Genomic DNA, 16,192 nt, shown 5'->3' on the forward strand with positions numbered 1-16,192 from the left:
TTTCTATATGTAGAAAACAAATATCCATCTTAGCTTGTAATAGATAGATTAGTTAGAAATAATCTCCATTTGTATACCATGTGTAGGAAGAACATATGTAGATTGCACACCTTAGATGTTTCTATTAAATTTCTTAATTTCCTAGTTCTTTTTATATAGCTACTCATTCATACAATGCCCCATTCAAATCCCTAGTTGCAAGGTAATACTCTTTTTCTGTTTATCCTTTCCATTCATTTTACAGGCAAAGTCGTACATTATCCAGCATATGGATTTCAAGTACTATGTTTGAGGTATTTTCTCTTGATGTTATAGATATGTTCACTCCAACGTTTTCTGATGGTGCGACTAGTGCGCCCTACATATTGAGCACCACAAAGACAATTCACTAAATAAACAACATAAGTAGATTCGCAAGATAGTCTCTTGCTAATTTTAAATTGTTCCCCTGTTTGGTGTGAAGAAAATACCTCAAACATAGTCTATCTAGACACTGTGCTTTTTCACACAAAGGAAGTGCGAAAACATTATCTGTATTACCTATTGAACAAATATCTCGAAATAGTCACAACCCTCTTCTCAATTTACGCCGTAGAGAGACATACTGGATACATAAATTACATTCTTTAGTACCAGATGGTCTAAATAAATGTGTAGATTTGGCCGCCATTGATATATGACAAGGTGATTTGACATCATATACAGGAGTTACAACTTTTCATTCATTGATACCCTTTGGCACAAATGTGGCCTTATCTGTGGGTATCTTATCCCCAAATTATATTCCAGGACACCGAGGGGCTTATCTTATACCTCACACAATGTTAGATTGTATTTAGCTGCTACAGCTGCAAGCTGATTGGAGACTCCCTATAACTGTTAGCTCCCTCTCCCACATTGATATAGTTTTTTAGTTGTCCACAGTATAGTTAGCCATCTTCCCACAAAATGTATAATATAGTGTGATTTACACACATACTTTTGAGAGATCACACAAGGATATTATAAGAACACATATTCTCTTTAGGGTCCTAACCAATTCAAGTTATTATCACTTTACTTCCTTGATTAACAATCTTATCACTTATATTGACCAAACACGTTAAATATAACATATTAGTTTTAATCATTATCACTCAGCACTAATGTCACAATTATATTTGTCACTATAGACAATAATATCACATATAACTAGGAGTCTCACTATCACTATAGGGGACCCTATACACATCAGTTTCATTATCTCATATTATTATTGTAATCTACACATACATATATATTATTATTACCAATGTCCTATACGTTATCACTATTGTATAGTTAAACATTCATTGGGGTCACTAATAATACTAGGCAATCCACATATACACATATTTTAATTATTGTCATCAAGTCACCTAGGTTTTTGGATTTTGAACAATTTAACATGTATATACAGGAGAGTCTTATAATAAGAGGAGCACTTAGAAGAATATGAGCACTATATGCTCTATTGCATTTAGAAGAGGGGGTATCTAAACCTCTATTAAACATATCACTCATGGAAGATTTATTTTAGTTTTTAATTAGGCACCAGCCCTTTATATGACAAGAAGTTTATTCAATAATCCTCACACAATTTATACATATTATCAAGCCACTACTGCATATATTGTACATTTATTTACTTATTATTCTCATTTTAAATATACATCGCTTACTATTTATTAGGTACAAATAACCACTGGCAGACCATAATATTATGTTCATCAAATGTAGGTAGATTTTGGCTACAACACTTTACCGTTCCAGTACCATCTACAGAACGATTAGATACACTAATACCCTGAGATGGAACACAGACACTAGCTACCCATAGTCAAAGGATAATATTATCCTATCAGTTAACAGCTTCCATGTATATCTAGTTTCGAGCCGAATAGGCCTTATTGTACCTATAGTAACGTGATTGGCTGGAACAAAGCCAATTGTTACACTGAGCTAAAGAGTAACACAAATCTATCATGTTACAGCTATTCACTTGCGCCTAGCATGGAGCCGAATGAGTCATATGGTTCCTATGGTTATGCTACTGACATGCGCACAAGCGTTACATGCACGCCATTTAGAAGCTCTAATGGCGATTTGCAACAAAACAAAGTAAGTGATTCAGATCAAAAATAACTTAAAATTTTATATTTATATGATATAATCATCAGTAGGAACAGCTTGATTATAAAATCGTAAGGCACGAGTACTTGAAATCCATATGCTGGATAATGTACGACTTTGCCTGTAAAATGAATGGAAAGGATAAACAGAAAAAGAGTATTACCTTGCAACTAGGGATTTGAATGGGGCATTGTATGAATGAGTAGCTATATAAAAAGAACTAGGAAATTAAGAAATTTAATAGAAACAACTAAGGTGTGCAATCTACATATGTTCTGCCTACACATGGTATACAAATGGAGATTATTTCTAACTAATCTATCTATTACAAGCTATAATGGATATTTGTTTTCTATATATAGAAAAGATATGTAAATTGTTGTTATATGTATCTGTATAAATTGGTTTAGGATTATTTTGTGCATTATTTGTTATAATGTGTATGTATTTATTTTTGTTTTGTTTAATCTAAAACATACAAATTGGGTTTACTTATGTTGTCAAAACAGATTTGTAACTAGGATACCTATGATGTCATAGATCACACCCACTACAAGTGATATCAATTATGTTAATTGGTTTGGTTAGGTATATGTAGCAAGTGTTTGTAAATTATTTTATTATGCCTGAGGAAACAGTCTGTGACTGAGAAACGCGTCGCTTTATTTTAATCTTTGTCAGTAAAGTTTAATACTTTTTTATCTCAAACACTTGCTACTGTGTTTTATTTGGATCTTTATTGGTCCACTGGACCTCTGCTGTCTGCATCCTGTGGAAGCCTTGTTACAGTCTGTTGGGTGACTGCATTGATCCCTTCCTGTCTGACTAGCATCAATGGAGATGCTTTACCTTTTGTGAGTATATATCTTACCATACATACTACTGCTCCTGGTATAAGACTGTACTAGGCCATATAGGCACCTTTGTGTCCTCTTGTGTTTTACTACAGATTATCCATCTTCACCCTAAGAGGTCGGTCTGCTGGGTGACTGTTATAGATCCCAGACTCTTCCCATTGCACTAATTGGAGTGCTCCCAAGATTGTGAGTCTAATGCAATACAATCTGATAGTTTAACTTTGTGGATCAAACAATATTGGGCCATGCGGCGCATCTATCTTTTCTTTTGTTTACATTTTAGGTTGAGAGCTGTTTATTTAGCTATGCAGGGTTCTGGATGTGAAGAAAAGATGAATACATTACAATATAATGCTAAAAAAAAATCCCTCAATGATTTTGTGCGATTTTTCTTCATGTCGGACATTTTTTGATCATTGTCCCTAAGTGAGACCCAGACAGATCCTTTATTAAATGTACCTGAGAATTTGCATCAACGACCCACCCGCAAACAGCTAAACAATCCTGCCTCACAATTTTTACTAAGAACATCCTGTTAACCCTAAGACATCCACCACACACATTACATTGATTGAAAGTACCTCTTAAAAAAATCCACTCTTCCATACCAAGCACAACATCTTACCCTTTGTTGTGTATAAGGTACATTTTAGTGATTTTAATTGGTTAGCTTGCAGATTCTGTTTGGATAGCTTGGTCACCCATTCACAATCCAGATTGGTCATAATAAATAACCAATCCAGATTCTTTAAGATTTTTTAACTAGTGGAGGAACCCTTAACCAATTTATAATGTGGTGAAGCAGAAGTAACTGTTGCCAATGGGCAGAAGAACTTAAACAGGACAAAAGACTACAAGAGTAATAAGTAAGAGTTTTTTTTTTAATTATTATTTTAAAGGAAGGATTACCTACTTAAAATAAAAATGGGTTAAATGAATAGTTAAAGTCAGTTCCATATCAGCAATGCACTACTGGTCGCTAGCTTACACATCTGGTGTGCGCCAATGACAAGAGGCATATGAGTGTAGCCACCAATCACCTGCTAGATCACAATAGTGCATTGCTGCTCCTGAGCCTACTTAAGTATGCTTTTCAACAAAGGTTACCAATTATACAAATGAAATTTGATAATATTGGCTTTATTCAATAAATGCTAGGATGGATAAGGGCAGTCTGTCCAGCATTGCAGATAGTGGGCAGCAATACGATGTCTGCATTTATCATTGCCCTGTAAGTAAATTAAAAAAGTCTCTTACTGTTGAATGCTGTGTCTAAGTTACGTAAGTTAAATTTTGACTCTCATGCCTCTTAAAGAAGGAATTTAATCTCTTCAAGCGAATGAGTGGTTGCAATGTTGGCGTCTGTGGCAAGGGATTACTAGGTAAATAGTAGGTGTGAAGAAGCATTTTGTTACAGAAAGGGTGGTGGATTCATGGAATAAACTTCCAAAAGATGTGGTAAACACAGGGAATGTAAAAAAAAAATGTTTGGGACATGCATAAGGCTATCCTAAGAAAACAGTAACATGTAATATGGGTAGACTCAATTGGCTTTTTGGTTCTTATCTACCTTCAAATTCCATGTTTCTATTTTAGACTTAAGAAGGATTATAACAATGAAGTCACAGTTGAGGTTAAATCTTTTGTGTTTGGATGAACTTTTATAATAATAACTGAGTTGTTAGTTGCAATTAGGGTTATTTGCAGTTCAGGGTTCAGGTTAGCTTGTTTGGGTCAGCCATAATATTTAGTTGTGGTTAGGATTAATTACTGTGGATGATTCGGATCAAATTTATAGTTCATAATTGCGGGGCTAGTTATGGTTAGGTCTTATTGTGATGGGGTTTGGGTCAGCTGTAATAGGATATTGCTGTGGGAAGTTAGGGTTAGGATGAATTTTGTTAAGGGCTCAGGTCAACAAAGTTACGGTTTAATGTGCAATTAAGAAATCGGACAGTAATTATGTTGTTGGCAGTGGGGTCATAGGGGATGTGTGATTAGAGTATTTTTTGTTGGGGAAATTTGCGATTAGGTTTATTTGCAGTGGGAACGGATCAGATAAGGGGACAGATACAGTTAAACTATATCAATGGGGTTCAGGACTTGGGCAGTTAATGTTAAAAGTTCAGAGGTGTTAAATTCACAGTGGGTCATTGTTTTTCCAATCCTCTTCAGTGAGATTTAAAAATAAACCTAAAAGAAGTTATATAAAAGCTAAAATGGTTGTACAATTTTAAGACTGTCTTGGGTAAAAGAACCAGTGGCAGCAATATAGGCTGATTGGCATAACTGAGATACTGTCCCTTTTATGACATAGCATCTCTCATAGAAAGTAATTGCCATCACTATTACCTGGGGATTGCTACACTGCTTATTGTGATGGTAAATCCTACCGTTCCAAAACTACTAGGATTTACCAGCACTTAAAATAAAGGTTATTTTAATTCACAAGTGTAAAACTCACCTTTATTTCGCTGTGGCTTCACTGCAGTGCTAACCCAAGAGCCGCCTGCTGCCCATGGCACAGCTCAATTTTTTCAGTGAGGTGATGTTTCCACCTCTTAGCCAGTAACCGTGCTAGCCGTACAGCACTGCACAGTATGGTAGCATAGCAATTAGCTAAGAGGTGAAAATGTAATCTTATTGAAAACATTGAGCTGTGCCGTGTATGGCCAGGGGCTCTTAGGTTAGCAGTGAAGCCACAGCATAATAAAATTGGCTTTTTTTTAAACTCTGGAATGAAAGTCACATTTATTTTTAGTGCTGGTAAATCCTAGTGTAATTGAAACACTAGGATTCACCATCACTTTAAGATATAAAATTTGAGCATAGATTAATGTTATAAGCAAAGCAATAAAGCAGAACATGTCCTATATTACCTATATTTAAGCTATGTTGGTGCTCAAAAGTTTGACATTTTACAAGGATCACTTTAACTAAAAAGAATATTGCTTTATAGGTCAATGCAATTAAGCTTTACTGTGCCTTAGACATATGTTATTTATGGGGCCTTTCCAAAAGCTCAGACTGGTTCCCAAATGAAGTAATTAGTGTTTAATTATTTTTTGTTGTGTATATAAAGAACACTATGATGCATTGCATTATTAGTTTATGAAATAGTCTGACTGGCTTGTAACTAAACATTATTCACAGCATACTAGTTTATTATTGTTGGTACAGCAACTATTGTTTAGAATAATCAATAAATTTAGGGCCAGATTACAAGTGGAGTGCTATTTAACGCTCCCGCTCAAGTGTTAACTGCGCTAGAAGTAAGCTTGTTGCGCGCGTCATGTGTAGAACATAGGAATGTGAAATATTTACAGCATGACACTTTTTTAAATATGAATATTGCATAAATATTATTTTACATGTTTTCACCTACTTAACTGCAAAGGGCTTCAATGCAGGGGTCAAGTCCTACAAAAAAAAGTGTGGGAAATCACCAAGACATCCACCCCAACTTACAATTAATATTGGTTTATACACACACACACACTTACATATACACATACACACACACACACACACTTACATATACACACACATACACACTTACATATACACACACACACTTACATATACACACACTTACATATACACATACACACACACACACTTACATATATACACACACACACTTACATATACACATACACACACACACACACTTACATATACACACACTTACATCTACACACACACACTTACATATATACACACACACACACTTACATATACACATACACACACTTACATATATACACACACACACTTACATATACACATACACACACACACACTTACATATATACACACACACACACTTACATATACACACACACACTTACATATATACATACACACACACTTACATATACACATACACACACACACTGTATTTATATGTTTATAATCTATACACTTTGGTTAATGAAAGCAAATTAAAACCAATGAATAGTTGAATGGTTGAATTTGGGCTTGAGACTCCTCCTCTGTCACAGAATCTCACTCACTTAAATTGATACTAAACCTAAGCTGTCCTAGGACAGACACACTAAAATGCTGCTTAGAAATCCTTTACAATGGGATGTGGCTACTGAGGAACTTTTGAGGTAAAATATCTTTCTTTTTTACATAGAGATGTTCAGGAGATATTTTCTAGTCAGCTTTTTACAGCTATGCTGCATCACTTTCAAGTGTTTAAACATTTGGGTATTATGACCCTTTAAGATGGCGGGGACAATTGTGGGGTGGGGGAGGGAAGGGAGCTGTTTGGGAGGGATCAAGGGGTCTGATGTGTCAGGTGGGAGGCTGATCTCTACACTAAAGCTAAAATTAACCCTGCAAGCTCCCTACAAACTACCTAATTAACCCCTTCACTGCTAGCCATAATGCACGTGTGATGCGCAGCAGCATTTAGCGGCCTTCTAATTACCAGAAGGAAACACCAAAGTCATATGTGTCTACTATTTCTGAACAAAGGGGATCCCAGAGAAGCATTTACAACCATTTGTGCCATAATTGCATAAGCTGTTTGTAAATAATTTCAGTGAGAAACCTAAAATTGCGAAAAAAATTAAGTTTTTTTTAAATTTGATCGCATTTGGCGGTGAAATGGTGGCATGAAATATACCAAAATGGGCCTAGATCAATACTTTGGGTTGTCTACTACACTACACTTAAGCTAAAATTAACTCTACAAGCTGCCTACATGCTCCCTAATTAACCCCTTCACTGCTGGGCATAAAACACGTGTGGTGCGCAGTGGCATTTAGCCGCCTTCTAATTACCAAAAAGCAACGCCAAAGCCATATAAGCCTGCTATTTCTGAACAAGAGAAGCATTTACAACCATTTATGCCATAATTGCATAAGTTGTTTGTAAATAATTTCTGTGAGAAACCTAAAGTTTGTGAAAAAGTGAACAATTTTTTTTTATTTGATCGCATTTGGCGGTGAAATGGTGGCATGAAATATACCAAAATGGGCCTAGATCAATACTTTGGGTTGTCTACTACACTACACTTAAGCTAAAATTAACTCTACAAGCTCCCTACATGCTCCCTAATTAACCCCTTCACTGCTGCGCATAAAATACGTGTGGTGCGCAGTGGCATTTAGCAGCCTTCTAATTACCAAAAAGCAATGCCAAAGCCATATAAGTCTGCTATAATGGCATGTCTGGCACACAGTGTTGGGGCAAGGGTCTATCTGACCACTGATACCTGCTCAGGGCAGGTATATCACCTACACTGCGCATTCTGAAGCGGGCGTAACCCTTACACTAACTAATCGATACAACATCATACCTGATGTTTTAAAGCATGTTATTCCAAACAATTTAGGAATGTTAGGTGATTTATGCCCTTTATGGATTAAAACCAGACTCTGCATCAACTATGTAATTTTCCATGGGAGTTTTTCCATAGATCCCCCTCCGGCATGCCACAGTCCAGGTGTTAGTCCCCTTGAAAAAACTTTTCCATCACTATTGTGGCCAGAAAGAGTCCCTGTGGGTTTTAAAATCCGCCTGCCTATTGAAGTCTATGGCGGTTTGCCCGGTTCACCCGTTCGCAAACTTTTGTGGAAATTCGCGTTCGCCTTTCGCAAACCCAAAATTTTAGGTTGGCGACATCACTAATATATATATATATATATATATATATATATAAATATTTAGACATGTACAGTATATGTATTTATCTCTATATTAAAGCCCTTTACCTGCCTTTTTTTCTGACACCTGAGACCTCATATCTTTGAGCCCTTTATGACATTTTGGTGCAATATTTGAGTGTAACTGTACTTTGTAATGTATTTTTGATGTGTTTTGTGACACTTTTTTGTTAACCATAGCTCTGAGGTTGCGCTAACCCGACGAGCATTAACTTGAATTGCACTCAAGTGATTGCATTTACTTTTTATCTTGTAATATGAGCAGAAAACTTGACGCATACAAACAGTCGTCGATATACTCCTTATTGCTTGCGCGTAACTGTTAGGGCTCCACTCGTATTCTGGCCCTTAAAGTTTTAATTTATTGTTTTATTTTACTTTCAGAAGGATTGAAAAGGCAAACAACCTGGTAAACATTGATCAAGATGCATTCCAGAATCTTCCAAAACTCAAGTATTTGTAAGAATATTTACATATTTCTATTTTTTGTTATTTTTTTTATTTTTTTATTTGAGGTTTGAAATAAGGCATACAGAAAACATAGGACAATAAAAAAAGTACAGGTAGCCCTCAGTTTACGCCGGGGTTAGGTTCCAGAAGGAATGGTTGTAAATCGAAACCGTTGTAAATTGAAACCCAGTTAATAATGTAAGTCAATGGGAAGTGAGGGAGATAGGTTCCAGGCTCCTCTCAAAATTGTCATAAGTAACCCCTAATACATTATTTTTAAAGCTTTGAAATGAAGACTTTAAATGCTAAACAGCATTATAAACCTAATAAAATAATCACACAACACAGAATATATAATTCAACTAAGTTAAATGAACAAAAACATTTGCTAAACAGCATTATAAACCTAATAAAATAATCACACAACACAGACTTTACTTGCATTTTTCTGCAAACAGTTATTTCTATGCATTCTAATCTGGACTGATTTATAGACAGGAAGATCTTGTTCCTTTAAAACCTGCTTGATAGTTTAGGTCTGGTTAAACTGATTAATTTCAACTTGCTTGGCTTTGCTGCAACACAAGCGGACAGCTCCACCTACTGGCTATTTTAACAAATGCACTGCTTCTCAATGCTTTTCAATAGCAGTCACATGACTGGAAAAAAAGGTTGTTATTCTGAAACGGTGTAAATTGAACCTTTGTAAAACGAGGGCTAAATACATAATAATAATAATTATTATTATTATATAATATATAATATATATTATTAATAATAATAATGTTTTGCTAAAATACATAAATCTCATAGTTTCAGGTATACAGTATATATTTCTAAAACAGAAGTCCATGAATATAGTGAATAATTCAGATGCCTAATGGTCAGCTACTACCCTCTGTGATGACATAAGAGGTCACTCATGGGCCTCATCACTGCAAATTCTAAGAGAAGGAGGTTATTCCCAATAATGGAGACCATTTTTGGATCTCAACTGATAAACCTAATTTTTTAGTGAACATTCTAAAATAATCTGCTATAGACACAACAGCTATGGATAATATTAATAAGATAAGGTAAATTGAGAATATTTGTTGCCAGCTAGGTAAAATAATACTATCATGCACTGTAATATAGATTTTTCGTGCTGACCCACTTAGAGAAAGGGACACTCTTAGGGCTTTTTATGTAACAATCAAGCATGAGCAAGGCAAGCATAGAAATTACTTATATAGACAACCTCAGCTCAAACCTAGAATAATTTCACATGAACTACCAAATATAAACATATTTCTATTTTGCATTGCTTTGTGAGGATGTTGTACATGAAAGTTTGAAGGGACATGAAACTCAACATTTTTCTTTCATGATTTAGATAAATCATACAATAAGAATTTTGTTTTTAATTTACTTCTGTTATCAATTTTACTTTATTCTCTTGGTATCCTTTCTTGAAAGAGCACCAATGCTCTACTAAGGAATTAGCTGAAAACATCTGATTCCTAGGCCCAGGATCACCTCAAGGTCTCTTCCTTTCTATGTCCCTAACCTACAGCCACACAATGGACTATATTACAAGTGGAACGCTAAATTATTGTGCTCCTGTAAACTGGCAAATTCACAATATTTAACCAGCAATTACAAGTGGCTGGTTATTGCTACCATGAGCTTGCGGTAGCAATAAGCGCTCCGAAAATTAACCAGAGATAAGATCTCTGGTTAATTTTCTAAAAGTGCCCCAAATGTCCTCAAAATAGAGGGCATCGTAGTTTTTTTTAAATTAAAAGCAAACAAAACGTAGCATTTTTTTTTTTTTATTGTTAAAAACAACAGCTCTATGCAGTTTTTGGGATCTAAAGTTGGTGGGAGTGGGGTGTGAAAAAAAGGCAAAGAAAAGTGCTGTGTGCTCTCCTAGACCGCAATGTAAATATATAAGTATGTGATTATATACATATGTATATGTATGAAAAGCTCAAATTTAATCCCATTTTCTTTTATCAATCTGAGTTGCGTACCATATTGGCTACAGCATTACATGAGGGGATAATTAAACAATCTAATTTTGACTTTCTATACACTGAGCATCCAGTCATGGCCATCTTTCATTATTTGCCTAAGGTTCATAAGCAAGGCACCAACCCCCCTGGTAGACCCATAGTGGCAGGGATTGGATCACTTAATGAACCACTCTCGGAACTCATTGATGGGTATCTACAACCATTTGTGTTGAATCTTACAAGTTACATTAAGGACACGTCAGATGTTATTAGACAGGTTGAAAGCATTCAATGGCGTAAAGAATTTACCTTTGTCACCATTGACGTGGTCTCATTGTATACTTGTATTCCCCATCAACAGGGCATCCAAGCAATTTAATTTTTTTTTAATACTTTTTCCAACTATGATGAGGCTTTGAAACTGTTCATTAAGATTGCTGTGGAATATTTGTTGACACACAATTTTTTCTTGTTTGAGGGGGAGTTCTATCTCCAGAGGCGTGGGACGGCTATGGGGGCTAAGTTTGCCCCCTCCTATGCCAACCTGTATATGGGTTGGTGGGAGCTGTCCCACGTCTATGGAGATAGGAACCCCTTCAAGCAACATATACAGTATTACGGTCGGTACATTGACGACATCCTTCTCATTTGGAAGGGTCCAATTGATCTTCTTGAACAGTTTCAACTCTATCTCCAGGACAATTTGCTGAATCTTAAATTCACTATGGAGGTTAATACATCTTCGATCTCGTTTTTGGATATTGAATTATGTGCTAATCTGAATACCTCCTCTATAGAAACACAATTGTTTTGCAAATCCAGTGCTGGAAATACCATTTTGAATGCCCAGTCATGTCATCCCAGACACACTATAAATTCCATACCCAAGTCCCAATATATCAGGGTTAAACGCAATTGTAGCAACTCACAGAGCTATTTGAAACATTCCGCAGAATTAACAGCTAGACTTATTGAGAGAGGTTATTCTAAGGATCTTTTAGAACGGACCAAGCAGGAAGTTGATCAGTTTGATAGAGAAGTTTTCTTTCAGTCTGATAAATCTACCAAAACGAGTAGATCCAAGAAACTCAAATTCATCACCACATATAGTGTTGAATTTGGGCAAATCTGTGACATAGTACGGAAAGCACTCCCTATTTTAGATACTGATGAGAGTCTTAAAGGTATTCTAAAGGATGGCACATGTTTTGTGTCGCGTAAAGCACCAACCTTAGGGAATCTCCTTTCTCCCTCTATGTTGCCAAGGGTACCACACACGAAAAATTGGCTTTCAATTAAGCCGGGGTTTTTCAAATGTGGTAGCAGGAGGTGCAAATCTTGTTCCTATGCTTCTTTTGGAACGAGTTTTGCATCCTCTGCTAACCACAGGAGTTTTCAGATCTGGGAACATATGACCTGTAACTCTTGTTACGTCATTTACCTTTTGACATGCAGGGGATGTTTGAGGTAGTACGTAGGTCAAACTACACGAGCCTTGAAAGACCACTTCCTTGAACACCTACGCTCTATAGAGGACCCTGAGTCTACTACCCCAATATCTTTGCATTTCAAAAAATGTCATAACTCTGATACTTCACTCTTGACATTCAAGGCTATCCAATTGATCCCCAGACACCCCAGGGGGGGTAACAGAGGGATAACTCTCAGTAAAAGAGAGGTTTTTTGGATATTCCATTTGGATACTCGAATGCCAATTGGTCTTAATTCAGAGTGGGATGTTAAATTATATGTGGATCAATAGTAAGCCAGATTTGGTTATTCATTATTTGTTCATCATTATTAATTTTCTAAAACAAAAAAATATTTTCAACTGCTGTCCCTTTAAGTCTTCATGACAATCTGCTTTCAAAAATACCAGCAAGCTTTCATGGTTGATTGTTTATTGTTTATAATTGCACGCATGCTTATAGCCCTTAATTAACAAATATTTTAGTGATTATTGCTAGTATATCATCAGAATATGTATTTTTGTTATATTATTATTTTAGGACTTTAGCTTTTTGCGTGATAATTCATACACATCCCCCTACTGTGCACCCATCTTTCCAATACATTTAATGTTTTGCTAACTCACAATAGGTTAGGCAATTAAATAGGAGGAGTTTTTCTGTGAATATAATGCCTGGAATCATGGGTACACACTATGGTCACTGAGGAGCTAATGAAGTTATTGTGCTTTATGCACTAGGAAACGCGTCTGACCTTTTCATGTTTTTCCTGACCTGAGCTGCCAGCCGTATCATTTCTTTTGCCTATACACTTGTAATGTGATTTGGAACATTACAATAAAGGAGTTGGATCAAGTTACATGTTTATTGTACTCTTTTTGCCTACCTGGGTGCGCTGACTACTACGTTTGCTGTCTGAATTTGGAGCGCAGGTGGAACGCTCCAGTCCTCGCACCAGTCGGGTGAAAGCTTGACGTCATCACGAAGCATCGGAGGGGTGTGACTCACTACGTGAAGGCCACTGCAGGGTTCCTGGTAACTAGTGCCGCATCGGGTACTGTGTCTGAGCGCTTCCTGGAGGTTCTGAGTGATTATATACATACAGTATATATTTATGTGTTAATATGTGTAAATACACACTTTAACATATAAATATATGTGTAATGTATATAATCATATACTTATATATTTAAAAATGCTGCCCATCACTTAGCTACTTACCCCCTTAGCTGTGCGAGGATTTAATGCCGTCTGTGATGGCATCAGAACAAAGCTCCCATAGGGGCCTATGGAAGCATGCTCTTGTGAGCAGAATGCTTCCAAGCAATGTAAATGTGAGTTTGTGTTCGCATTGTGATTATCTTGTAATACCAGTGCACATTATCGTGCTCTGGTATTACAAAGTGGAGCACTAATATTGCTTGCTCTCAAGTAATATTTAGCGCTCAACTTGTAATCTGGCCCAATGTATGCCTTCAACCAAACACACTGAGATACAAACAAAGTTGACAAAGTACCTTTGTAATTTTCCTAGACACATGCAAAGCACAAAAATGGACTGTACCCTCAAACTGAACTGGGTACACATCCCACGACCCTGCAAAAATACTAGCCCTGGGTGCTCACCAACACTCACACACAGCTGCAAAGCTTTCAATGACTCAGGCAATTAAACCCAGACAAGCCTTGGTTCAAAACCCATAGGGAAAATTACAAAACAACATTATTAACAAAACATATGGAAAGTCTGGCATTCTCTTGCAAGCACACATATAGATAAAAAACAAAGACAATGTAAGAGTTAGTTATAGCATTTGGCGAAATGTGATTCTGTATGAAGGCCTTTTCTATGAACAGGTTTGCGGCACAGTTATGGGAACAAAATTTGCCCCTAGCTACACAAACCTGTTTATGGGATTCTGGGAAAAACACTTGTATAAAAGATACATTGATGACTTGTTTTTCATATGGGGTGGCACCGAATCAGAATTACTATGTTTAGAACAAATGAACACAAACACTAAGAACCTAAGATTTACAGTTGAATACAGCACACAAAAGGTTTATTATTTAGATTTTGAAATTGAAATTGAAAATCAAGATCTCATCAACAGAACCTTCTTCAAAAGTGTGGATGTGAATAATTGCAAACATTCAACCAGCTGCCACCTAGAGAAATGGAAGAAAAATATACCAAAAGGGCAGTTCCTTAGGCTAAAGAGAAATTGCAATAGAGAAGTAGACTTTGAAACACAATCTAAGGTCCTTAAAAAGAAATTTACAGATAGAGGATACAATGAGAACGTAATAGAAGAAGAGGACAAATTAAAGAACTTGACAGGTCCACGGTCATGGAATATAAGAATAAAAATAGTATATCTGAAAACCAAAATAAAGACATTTCAAAAAATCCCAGTTCCTTGGCAAACAGTGTTTCAAGCAATAACCCCCACACCAATGACTCACTCTGAGTCCCACATGTTGCTGGTAGTGTGAGGATGTTGTAAGATGTCATAAATCCCAAACAGTCAATATAAGCAGAAATGTAGTATTGAAAACCGAAGTTCAGAAAATGTCATGTTCTAAAATGACTCACCGCTATTCCAAATGGGGTAGTACATTTCTGGCTGCTGTGCAGCACTTGCACTCACGGCATGTAGCCTCACTCCCATGCCGGTTCCTGTGATGTCAGCAAACACCCTGATGCTGGAGTGGCTGGGGCTCTCCACACTGCCCCTGAGAAAGCAAGTGATCCAAAAAATAGCAACAATGTTGCCACTCCAGAGTCAAAGGTATCAGGAGAGAATATTGCGTTTAAAACATACACTTTATTGTGATATCCATTAAAGTTTCTCCCAGCACAGCAAGTAGACAAACAGTTTGCTGTGCCCTGTGAAACTTTTATAGATATCGCAATAAAATGTATGTTTTAAACACAATTTTCTCTCCTGATTCCTTTGACTCTGGAGGGGCAAAATTATTGCAAAATAAAGACATTCTGAATATTCCCTTTATAACACAATATAGCGAAGATAGGATATTGTTAGAAAGGATTTTTAAAAAACACTGGACTATTCTTAAATCTGACCCACATATAGAGGATATAATACCAGAAAAAAACAACATTCATTTAAAGACAAGCACCAAATCTTAAAACCCAATTAGCACCCACACTAAGAAACAAAACAAAACAAAAAAACCAGAAAAAAATGCATTAGGAGAAGAGCTGAGAGAGTTCTACCCATGCAGGATTTGTAAAGCCTGCAGACATGCAGAAAAAAAAATACATTCAAATCTAACATCACTAACAACGGTAAGCTAGGACTCTGTTGCCCAAGACCAACGCAACTTACTTCAGCATCTCCCGCTCCCACGGCTCCAGCATAGACTCAGCATATTTACCTCAGCATCCGTTAGTAGTGATGTCACCACCCAACAGTTTCACGGGTACAGGCTCACAGGGAAATCTCTGCAGTGTCAAGTGGTCTTAATACTGGTAATCCAAAGTTCAAAGAAGAGAGAGGCCGGACCTTGCTTGGTAAAATCAACAACTTTATTCAAACAAAATAGATCCAAAGGAGGAACAGTAC

General features: G+C 36.4%; 1 protein-coding gene across 2 annotated transcripts in view; it reads left to right on the forward strand.

Moving 5' to 3' along the window:
* LOC128657795 (follicle-stimulating hormone receptor) overlaps positions 1-16,192 on the forward strand; it is a 626,230-nt gene that overhangs the window by 280,532 nt on the left and 329,506 nt on the right. For both annotated transcript variants that reach the window (XM_053712211.1, XM_053712212.1), the window contains one exon: positions 9,071-9,145. In XM_053712211.1, the coding sequence (XP_053568186.1) occupies positions 9,071-9,145 (75 nt within the window). The remainder of the gene's footprint in view (positions 1-9,070; positions 9,146-16,192) is intronic.

Source organism: Bombina bombina, chromosome 4 (genome assembly GCF_027579735.1).
Source record: "Bombina bombina isolate aBomBom1 chromosome 4, aBomBom1.pri, whole genome shotgun sequence".
Lineage (NCBI taxonomy): Eukaryota > Metazoa > Chordata > Amphibia > Anura > Bombinatoridae > Bombina > Bombina bombina.